The 12171-nt window shown below is 36.5% G+C and overlaps 1 protein-coding gene across 7 annotated transcripts in view; it reads right to left on the reverse strand.

Annotated features, from left to right (window-relative positions):
• MIPOL1 (mirror-image polydactyly 1) overlaps window positions 1–12171 on the reverse strand; it is a 353299-nt gene that overhangs the window by 251159 nt on the left and 89969 nt on the right. For all 7 annotated transcript variants that reach the window (XM_051822777.2, XM_051822776.2, XM_017348269.3 and 4 more), the window contains one exon: window positions 8487–8616. In XM_051822777.2, the coding sequence (XP_051678737.1) occupies window positions 8487–8616 (130 nt within the window). The remainder of the gene's footprint in view (window positions 1–8486; window positions 8617–12171) is intronic.

The raw sequence follows: 12171 nt of genomic DNA on the forward strand, positions 1-12171 counted from the left end.
ACTTCCAATTCAGCTCTATTATGGCCTTTGAAAGCAGCAGCAGATGATCCACAAGAATGGGTGACTGTGAAGAAGCTCCTGGCTCTTGGCTTTGGATTGGCCCAGCTCCAGCCATTGTGGCCATTTGGGGAGTGAACCGGTGAATGGAAGACCTTTCCCTCTGCCTCTCAAATAAAAAAAAAAAAATTTTTTTGAATATCAATTTAAAAAGGGGTCCTGAGGAAGAAGTTTGGCTTACATATGCAGGCAGATGGTTACGTTACTGACTGGAATAAGGAAACAAGAAGGAAAATCATGTTTTAAGAATGAATTAACAAATTTCATTTTGGATATTTGAATCTGAGTTTCCTGGGTAGAACTAAGGTAGATAACATGCAATTGATTGTCTTTGAGTCTTTGCCCAAGTAATGAAATACTCTAAGCTTTTTCATCTATAAAGCCACCAACCTCAAGAACTGTGGCACTGAATGATAACCTGAATTGTTATCTTTTGGAGGAAAATTTGATTTCTTTGAAGATCAAAATCTATATAGAAGTAAATATCATCAATAAAATTAGCAATCTAGGTAACAAAATTTATAGACGTAAATTTCATGTATATATAGCACTTTTCAGTAGATGGAAACTTGAACATAAGCTTACTTGTAAGTCCTCAAAGAAAGCATCGAAGGTTTTAATAGATGCATTACTGAAACATGGGGGGACTCATTTATTTTTAAAAGTATGTATATAAACATTTGATTCTTGTGTTTCTGTGAGGATGCAGAGCAAAGGGAAATTTGATTCATTGGTGGTTGGAATTCAAAATGGTACAGTCATCTGGTTTGTGTTTAGTAGTTTCTCATAAAGTTACAATGGATTTAATGAATGATCCAAGAACAGTACTACTGTTCGAGTAGTTGAGTACTACTCAAATGATTTGAAAGCAGACCAAACAACAGCAACAACAAAATACGTACAAGCTTATGGCAACATTATTCAAAATCACCCAAACTTGAAGCAACTGTATATAATATCCTTTATTTAGGAGAATGGATAAACAAACTGTGGCATATTGATTTCAATAAGAAAAAAGAATAATGTACTAATTAGAGTATCAACATGTGGGTTTAGTGAAAGAAGTTAGACAAAAAGCTGCATAGTATAATATTCCATTTATGTGACATTATATAAAAGGCAGAAAATTGGTCAGAGGTACAACAAGTTTAGGGATGGAGAATATCAACTATTTAACTAGAAGAAACAGAGTTTTCTTAAGTGGCAGAACTAATCTGAATACACATTTGGACACATGACACCATGCATTTGCCAAAACCCACAGGAACTTTATAGCACACAGTGACCCTCAATGTATAAAATAAAAGAATCAACCAGTAGTCAACAGAACCTGGAATAGAAATGTAGATTCTGCTTTAAAAAATGTCTACCTGCAGTAAAAAACATGGCTTAGCCTCATTTCAAGAGATAGGAGGATAAGGGAGTTAAACAACAAGTTACTTTGGAAAATGGCCTATTGACTGGAAGCTGTAAGAATAAAGACTAAAGGAACTGTATCAGTAAAGTTGTCTCTCATAGAAATAAAGGGCTAATGATTCTGAAGGACATGTAATGCATACTGGGGTTGAACGAGTACGTAAATGGATGTTGTGTGGTAGGAGCCTGGGTTCTCACTGTTGGGAAAGGTAAATTACATATGAGTAAGGGTGAGGTTAAAATGAACTCTGTAGTAATTAATTAGAATTAAGGATATCAGTAAGAACTCACGTTTAGTTTAATACAAATACAGATGAATTGATAAGCAGAGATGTGTGTGCACATGAGATAGGGGATGCAAACATAAATTTCCTACTCTGTTGGGAAGGTCTAGAAGTAATCACATTCCAGCAACAATGGGCATCACACCTGGCATCGCAATAAAACCACTTTTCTATATAAAGAACACTTAGGAGAAAATGGCTGATTTTAGAGCTGAGGCAAACCCCTAAGATGCCTATAACAGATGACCCTGGAGCATCTTGTAATGCCAGAAATAAAAAGGATTGGGATATGTCAAAGATATGAGGTGCTAACCTGAAACAGCTTCCCACAAAAGAGGAATTGAGCTCCACACAGGTCTTCCCAACCTCCATTCCCACACAACTCTCCCAGGGTTATACACAAAAGTAGGAAAACAGCAATACCCATCCAAGAAACTGTAGCAAAGAGAAGGTGAATAGATCACAAATGTGGTATGTTTACCAAGGAAATTTCATCTCTACCACATCAGAACAAAGAAAAGTTCTGGCCAGAAAAAAAAAAAATGAAATAGCAACTGCAAATACACCAAAAAACATATCTTAAAAAAGAGACAAGATGATAGTAACAACAAAACCTAAAACATGTGTCATTATTTCAATGTTTGATCTCTCCAAAATTCATTTTAAAATTTATTTGTTATTGAAACAGTGCTAAGAAGTGGGTCCTTTGAGAGGTGATTAGACCATGAAAGCTTCACTCTCATAGGTAGAATTAATGCCATTATTATGTAAGGGGGAATTCACCTTCCTTTTGCTTCATTTTACCCTTCCACCTTCCACAATGTGATGATGCAACAAGAAGGCCCTATCAAAGAAAGAGGTATCTTTCTCTGAAGGGAGGAGAGAACTTCCACTTTGAATATGGCCTTGTCTAAATAAGGTCGGAGTTTGTGGACTCAAGAGGCTTCTATAGCCTCGGCAGCTCATGACAAGAGCCTTGGGTGAATATTGACATCATAATTAAGAGTATCAATTAAATCAACAATGGGAGACACTGTGCACTTACTCCCTCATATAGGATCTCTGTCCTTAATGTGTTGTACTATGCGAATTAATGGTAAAACTAGTATTCAAACAGTACTTTATACTTTGTGTGTCTGTGAAGGTACAATCTGTTGAAATCTTAACTTAGTATATACTAAGTTGATCTTCTGTATATAAAGATAATTGAAAATGAATCTTAATGAAGAGTGGAATGGGAGAGGGAGTAGGAGATGGGAAGGTTTGTGGGTGGAAGGGTGGTTATGGGGGGGAGAACCGCTATAATCCAAAAGCTGTACCTTTGATATTTATATTTATTTATTTATTTTAAAGATTTATTTATTTACTTGAAAGTCAGAGAATTCCAGAGAGAGAAGATGAGGCAGAGAGAGAGGTCTTCCCTCCATCTACTGGTTCAGTCCCCAGTTAGCCGCAATGGCCGAGCTGCGCCAATCCGAAGCCAGGAGCCAAGAGCTTCTTCCGGGTCTCCCAGGCAGGTGCAGGGGCCCAAGGACTTGAGCCATCTTATACTGCTTTCCCAGGCCACAGCAGAGAGCTGGATTGGAAGTAGAGCAGCCAGGACTTGAACTGCTGCCCATATGGGATGCCAGCACTGCAGGCGGTGGCTTTACCCACTAAGCCACAGTGCTGGCCCCTTTTCATTGTTTTATTAATACAGAAACATGTTTCCATCTGTCCAAACAATAAAAAGTAGTATTAAAAAGCCAAAAAAAAAATGCCATCTACGATAAAAGTTCTAGTAATGACTTGTCAATCTTTTAAATACAAGTAACAAATGGCACTTTGGCTATATAAACTAATATGACTATAGAAACTAAAACAAGTTTTATAATTTTTAAAGTAATGTTAGTGAAGAAAATGTAGAAAGCGGACTATCTTTGGCAAATGGCAGGGCAAAGCTACTATTTATCAATAGTCACATTGAACGTTAATGGCCTGAACTATCCAGTTAAAAGACACCGATTGGCTGATTGGGTAAAGGAACAAAACTCAGCTATTTGCTGCATACAAGAAACGCATCTTTCCAACAAAGATCCATACAGACTGAAAGTGAAAGGCTGGAAAAAGATATACCATACCAACAGAAATGAAAAAAGAGCAGGCGTAGTCATCTTAATATCGGACAACATAAACTTTACCACAAAAACTGTTAGGAGAGACAAAGAGGGGCATTATATAATGATTAAGGGATCAATTCAACAGGAAGATATAACGATTATCATTGTATATGCACCTAATTACAGGGCACCGGTTTATTTAAAAGATTTGTTAAGGGACTTAAAGGGAGACTTAGACACCAATACAATAGTACTGGGGGACTTCAATACTCCACTCTCAGAAATAGACAGATCAACAGGACAGAAGATCAACAAGGAGACAGTAGATTTAAATGACACTATAGCCCAAATGGATCTAACAGATATATACAGAACTTTTCATCCTACAGCTAACATGGAACCTTCTCTAGGATTGACCACATACTAGGCCTTAAAGCAAGTCTCAGCAAATTCAAAAGAATTAGAATCATACCATGCAGCTTCTCAGACCATAAAGGAATGAAGTTGGAAATTAGCAACTCAGGAATCCCTAAAGCATACGCAAACACATGGAGATTGAACAACATGCTCCTGAATGAACAATGGGTCACAGAAGAAATTAAAAGAGAAATCAAAAATTTTCTGGAAGTAAATGAGGATAACAGCACAACATACCAAAACTTATGGGACGCAGCAAAAGCAGTGTTAAGAGGAAAGTTCATATCAATAGGTGCATACATCACGAAATTGGAAAGGCACCAAGTAAATGAGCTTTCACTGCATCTCAAGGACCTAGAAAATCTGCAGCAAACAAGACCCAAATCTAGTAGGAGAAGAGAAATAATCAAAATCAGAGAAGAAATCAACAGGATTGAATCCAAAAAAACATTACAAAAAATCAGCCAAACGAGGAGCTGGTTTTTTGAAAAAAATAAACAAAACTGACACGCCAGTGGCCCAACTAACTGAAAAGAGAAAAGACCCAAATCAATAAAATCAGAGATGAAAAAGGAAATGTAACAACAGACACCACAGAAATAAAAAGAATCATCAGAAATTACTACAAGGACTTGTATGCCAGCAAACAGGGAAACCTATCAGAAATGGATAGATTCCTGGACACATGTAACCTACCTAAATTGAACCAAGAAGAAATAGAAAACCTAAACAGACCCATAACTGAGACAGAAAATGAAACAGTAATAAAGGCCCTCCCAACAAAGAAAAGCCCAGGACCAGACGGATTCACTGCTGAATTCTACCAGACATTTAAAGAAGAACTAACTCCAATTCCTCTCAAACTATTCAGAACAATCGAAAAAGAGGGAATCCTCCCAAGTTCTTTCTATGAAGCCAGCATCACCTTAATTCCTAAGCCGAAAAAAGATGCAGCATTGAAAGAGAATTATAGACCAATATCCCTGATGAACATAGACGCAAAACTCCTCAATAAAATTCTGGCCAGTAGAATGCAACAACACATCAGAAAGATCATCCACCCAGACCAAGTGGGATTTATCCCTGGTGTGCAGGGATGGTTCAACATCGCAAATCAATCAATGTGATACACCACATTAACGGACTGCAGAAGAAAAACCATATGATTATCTCAATAGATGCAGAGAAAGCATTCGATAAGATTCAACACCCTTTCATGATGAAAACTCTAAGCAAACTGGGTATGGAAGGAACATTCCTCGATATAATCAAAGCAATTTATGAAAAGCCCACAACCAACATCCTATTGAATGGGGAAAAGTTGGAAGCATTTCCACTGAGATCTGGTACCAGACAGGGATGTCCACTCTCACCACTGCTATTCAATATAGTTTTAGCCAGAGCTATTAGGCAAGAAAAAGAAATTAAAGGGATATAAATTGGGAAGGAAGAACTCAAACTATCCCTCTTTGCAGATGATATGATTCTTTACTTAGGGGACCCAAAGAACTCTACTAAGAGACTATTGGAAATCAAAGAAGAGTTTGGCAAAGTAGCAGGATATAAAATCAATGCACAAAAATCAACAGCCTTTGTATACACAGGCAATACCATGGCTGAGAAAGAACTTCTAAGATCAATCCCATTCACAATAGCTACAAAAGTGCTTACCTCTGTATTTCATACCCGAGGGTCAAATGATACTACTTTACTGAGAAAGTGTATTTAAAAAAATTTGATGACTTAAACATTTTAATGTTTTCCATAGTCTCTTTTCTTAAAATTAGAAAGCTCTTTAGGAAATCAATATATTATATTGAGAGAAAACATTGCATGCTGTTCAAAATTTTCTTCAGTTTCACTTCAATCGATTATGACTATCAAATTCAAGTAACACTTATGTAGCACACACACGCTAAGATTAGATACTTCACATTATTTAGTAATTCATTTAACCTCATAACAACATGTTAGTTAGGCATTAGTACATCCATTTGGAAACCAAACACTAAATCTCAGAGACTCTAAGTTAGATGTCCACGCCTGTACAGCGAGCAAGCAGGAAAGGCAAAATCTGAAGATCATGCTCTCCCCTTCAATGCCACACTGTTTCTTACACTAAAAAGCATGTAGAGTGTGACTGGAATTATTCTATGGATTTTAATGTACAATATAAATAAATATTAATTCAAAAAATTAATTATATGGATACATCTATTCAACCATAAATCATCTATCCTTCTAGATAACAATATTTGAATACATAAATAAAGAGAAAATTTTGGAATAATGTTTGCCTGTTGGTAAGAATGATTATTTTGGAGTAGGAATTGGGGAATTTGGTTTTACTTTTTTGTTTTATTTTAATTTCTCAACTTGTTCATTGTTTCATACTGAGTTTCTATCAATCTTAAAAAAGCCATTAAGCTAAACAAGAAATAAATCACATTTCCTAATCACAATATGAACACAGACATTGCTAATTATTTATGTCTTCTCTCTAATGAACCGTGTTTAATTAGTACTTTATTCTGATCCTCCACAGAGGCTATCATAACACTGCACAGAGCAAATACACAGTTAAGAATATTCACTGATCATCATTTACTATATTCTCTTTACAGGTAACATATTTCTTGATGCTGCAGGGCCTTTCTATTAAAGCAAATTCTGTAGACTAACATCATTCATATCTTCTGACACATGGTTAAAAGGCAGAATCTCTGGTCCCATCCTAGAAATAATGAACCACAGTCTACATTCTAACAGGTTTCCCAAGTATTTATATTGTACATTAAAATCTGAAAAGTTTGGTGGGCATTGTGGCACAGCAGGTTAAGTTGCAACTTCCAAAGACAACATTCCTTATCAGCATGCTAGTTCAAGTCCTGGCTACTCAGCTTCTGACTTGGGAACCAGGAGTTGATGATTCAAGTACCTGAGTTCCTGGAACCCACTTGGGAGATCCAGGAGGAGTTCCTAGCTTCCATTTGGCCCAGATCCAGCTGTTAAGGACTAGTGGATAGAAGATCGATCTCTCTCTCTCTCTCTCTCAAATTAATCTTTTAAAAATAAGTAAATAAAGGTCGGTGCCAAGGCTCACTAGGCTAATCCTCTGCCTGCGGCGCTGGCACCCCGGGTTCTAGTCCGGGGGGAAGGGAGTGCCGGATTCTGTCCCGGTTGCTCCTCTTCCAGGCCAGCTCTCTGCTGTGGCCCGGGAGTGCAGTGGAGGATGGCCCAAGTCCTTGGGCCCAGCACCAGCATGGGAGACCAGGAGGAAGCACCTGGCTCCTGGCTTTGGATTGGCGCAGCATGCCGGCAGTAGCGGCCATTTGGGGGGTGAACCAACGGAAGGAAGACCTTTCTCTCTGTCTCTCTCTCACACCACTGTCTATAACTCTTTCTCTCTGTCTCTCTGCAAAAAAAAAAAAAAAAAAAAAAAGTAAATAAAAATAAATCTGAAAAATACTTATATCTAAAGCATTGTTTTTCAAGTACGGCCAATTATTTACTTATCAACATTGTGCAGAGCACATACGCTGTATCAGCTAATCAGCATTAAATATTTATTTATAATATTTAAATATTCTACATTATATAATACATTATATCTTTCAAATAAATCTTGAAAAAATAAATAAAACTGAAAAGAATAGTATTTATTTCTAGAGAATCATTTCTCAAGAGATCTTACTATCATTTACTTATCAGAAACACATGGATTATTGGTTAAAAGTGTAGACTCCTGGGATCCACCCTATTACACATGTCACTAAATTTTAAGAACACCAGGCCAAAGATTTACAAGTAAAAAATAGCGAAGAATAGACACAGGAGAATTAAGCAGATTGCAGTGAAAGAATTCAGATAGCAGAAATAAATTTAAAAAGTGACAACAGGAGGAGAGGATACAAGAAGTATAAAAAGGAAGGACCCTGGAATGTATGGAAAAACATACTCATCAGTAACAGAACCATGAAGCAAAAACACGTCATTAACCAGAGGTGTGGTGCATTTCTTTTTCTTTCTTTCTTTGACTATTATTCCTGATAGGCAAACTACTAGCATTCAAGTTTTAGAAAAGATTATGGAAAATATGTAATTTCCTTGTATAATATGCAAGAAGAGTAACATTTTTGAATATGTAACTACCATATAATGTATGAATTTTACAAATGCTCCCAATATCATGCAATTTTAAAAGTGTACATACGCTTTTAGAGACATTTCCATGTGCTGGGCTCGGGCAATTGCTTCATCTCTCTCCTTATTGGCTAACAGTAGTCTTGACATAATAGCTTCATCACGTTCCCTCTGTGCAAAATACACTTCTTCAACGAGAGCTATCAAAATATGTAACCCACAATCAGAGAAAAAAAGAAAAACACATATATTCAGTAAAAATAATTTCATTATTTTAAAAATCTTTATTCAATTGAATTTGTATCAATTGATTGAAAAAACATTGTTTTAATAGATAAAATTGCAAAATTAAATGTCATTTCATTTCCACAATAAGAGGAAAAGTTAAAAGGTCCAAAATTACCAATGACATGAAATTAAGAAAACTCTCAAAGATATTGCAAATAGGCATATATATTTTTACAAATAATTGAAGAGCAATTCAATAAGGTTTATTGAAGTTCAAGATGTGCCTAAGTTATAACCTAGCAAATCTCCTTTTTCATGCAGCCTAGAGAAATTCTTACACAAGTGTAAACAGAAACATGTATAAAAATACTATTACAGCATTGCTTACAATAGCAAAATCTTAGAAATAATACCAATCCACATGATGAGCAGCAATAAATAATTTATTCTACATTCAGAATGGAATACTATCCAGAATTTAAAATAAATTAACTATAAACACAAGGGCAAATACTCAAAACAAAAAGTTGGCAAAAGTAGCAAGCTGCAACATAAATCACTTCTACCTACCATCTATGAATAAGTTAGTAAGGATAATGAAGAGACCACAGAAATAATAAACACCACATTTAAGATAGTACTAATCTCAGTGGGAAGGAGAGAAGAAGAAAGGCAATGGATTACAGAAGAACACAAAGGGGCAAAGTGGGCTAATTCAGCACTACACATCCGCATAGAGCAAGCAGCACCATCAAGACAGACTGTACTACAAATGGCATCAACCAGATTTATGCAACATTATATGGGGGGCTTTGTTATTATCTGAAATTATAATTTCTTAAGCATAATTTCTACTGTTTGTATACCTGATATCTTATGTTATTTCAAAAGTATCACTTCAATGTTGGACAAAAAGAGACTCAAAGACCAGAATCAATAAATCAATTTACATTGTCAAACCACAAAATAAGCATGAAATACATTTGAAATATTCTTCTGCTTATGGAAACATTAGGTTCATGCCTAAGGCTTGTTATAGATTAATACATAATTAGTTAATATAGCTATTATTGTACTACCTAAATTATAAATGGTAAAAAGAAAACAAAACCTGAGACTAAACCAATTATATGTTTTCCATAATAGGGCATAAAAAAGAAAAAAATGTATAATGAAATGGTTCAATATATAATTGAAATGGTTCAATACATTCTTTTTAAGGAAACATTGTAAATTAAGCAAAATACATCAAATCTTCGATCACAAATTAAACATTAGGGTGGGCATTTGGTATAGAAGTTAAGATCCAGCTTGGGCGGGGAGGGTGGAGCTGGCATTGTGGCAAAGTAGGTTAAATTATGCCTGTATTGCCAAATCCCATACTGGTGCCAATTCGAGTTCTGGCTAGATTCACTTTGTATCCAGCTCCCTGCTAATGTGCTGAGGAAAGCAGCAGAGAATGGCCCAAGCTATTTGGGGGCTGAATCAATGGAAGAAAGTGCTCTTGCACTCGCTCTCTCTCTGTCTCTCTCTCTTTTCTCTGTAACTCTGCCTTTCAAATTAATAAATCTTCAAAAACAAAAATAAAGAAGATACAAATTGGGAAGCTCAACTCCTATATTTGAGTGTCTGGATTCAAGTCTTGGCTGCATTTTAGATTCCAGCTTACTGCTAATGCATGCCATGGGAAGCAAAGATGACAGCTAAAGTAATCGGGTACCTGTCACCAAAGAGGAAATACAGACTGAGTTTCAGCCTCCTGGGTTCAGCCGAGCCCAACCTTGGCTACTGTCGACAATGGGGAGTGTACAATTGTATACAATATATCTCGGTCTCTCTGTCCTCCACATAATGAAAATTTTAAAAATAATGAAATCTCGCCGGCGCCGCGGCTCACTAGGCTAATCCTCCGCCTAGCGGCGCCGGCACACCGGGTTCTAGTCCCGGTCGGGGCGCCGGATTCTGTCCCAGTTGCCCCTCTTCCAGGCCAGCTCTCTGCTGTGGCCAGGGAGTGCAGTGGAGGATGGCCCAGGTGCTTGGGCCCTGCACCCCATGGGAGACCAGGAAAAGCACCTGGCTCCTGGCTCCTGCCATCGGATCAGCGCGGTGCGCCGGCCGCAGCGTGCCAGCCGCGGCGGCCATTGGAGGGTGAACCAACGGCAAAGGAAGACCTTTCTCCCTGTCTCTCTCTCTCACTGTCCACTCTGCCTGTAAAAAAAAAAAAAAAAAAAAAAAAAAGAAATATCAAAAATTTAGAAGAATTGAAATCATACCTAGAGAGTTTTTTGATAATATTGGAATTAAAATAGAAAATAAATTTATAAAAAAAACCACTGGGGGCTGCTGCTGTAGTGTAGAAGGTTAAGCCTCCATTTGTGGTGTTGGCATCCCATATAAGCGCAGGTTCAAGTCCCAGCTGCTTCACCTCTGATCCAGCTCTCTGCTAATGGCCTGGGAAAGTAGTGGAAGATAGCTCAAGTGCTTGGGTCCCTGCACCCATGTGGAAGAAGCTCCTTGCTCCTGGCTTCAGATCAGCCTAGCTCTGGCTGTTGCAGCCATTTGGGGAGTGAACCAGCAGATGGAAGACCTCTCTCTGTGTCTCTACTTCTGTCTATAACTCTGCCTCTCAAATAAACAAACAAATCTTAAAAAAAAAATAAGTAAACCACCAAATACTTGTTTATTAAGTAATGTATTTCTGACTAATCCATGGATCAGTGCCAGAGTCTCAGGAGAAATTAGAAAACATTGTGAATAAAAATGAAAATGCAATATACAAAGATCCGTGTGATGTAACTAAAGAAATGTCTAGAGAGAAACGTATAATATTGAATGAATGCATTGGAAAGAAGCTCTCAAATCATTTTATACCTCAAGAAACTAGAAAAGAGGTAAACAAATCCAAAGCATCCAGAAGGAAGAAAATAATAAAGAAACAGAAATCAACAAAAATTGAAACAAAAAATACAGAAAATCAATGACATAAAAATCTAACTTTGAAATCAATGAACTTAATAAACTTCTAGTCAGACTGATCAGGAACAAATGAAGACAGAAATATATGCATATCAATAATGAATGAGGTAACACTGTTACAGATCCTACAAACAGAATACTATGAATGTTATATTCATAAATTCATCAACATATATTTGAAAAAGCACTTAACAGATGTCAGTTACCAAAGCTCACTGAAGTTGTTAGAATTTATGTTAGAATCTATATTTGAAAAGATTAAATAGTTTTCCTCTTCTTGGTTTGTAAATGTGTTAATTTTGATGGATTTCTGAATGGGAAACAACTTGTATTACACAAAATGAATCACAGATATAATGCAAAATCTAAAACTACAAAACTTCTGGAAGAAAACACAAGAGAACACACCTGTGATTTCAGGTAAACAAAGATTTCTTAACTATAATAGCTGAGAATGATTTATTTTTAAAAAATGATAAATTGAATTCAGATTTAATTCAAGTAAAAATGTCTGGACTTCTAAAATTCAGTGATAAGAAAATGAAAAGAAA

Source organism: Oryctolagus cuniculus, chromosome 12, assembly GCF_964237555.1.
Source record: "Oryctolagus cuniculus chromosome 12, mOryCun1.1, whole genome shotgun sequence".
Classification (NCBI taxonomy): domain Eukaryota; kingdom Metazoa; phylum Chordata; class Mammalia; order Lagomorpha; family Leporidae; genus Oryctolagus; species Oryctolagus cuniculus.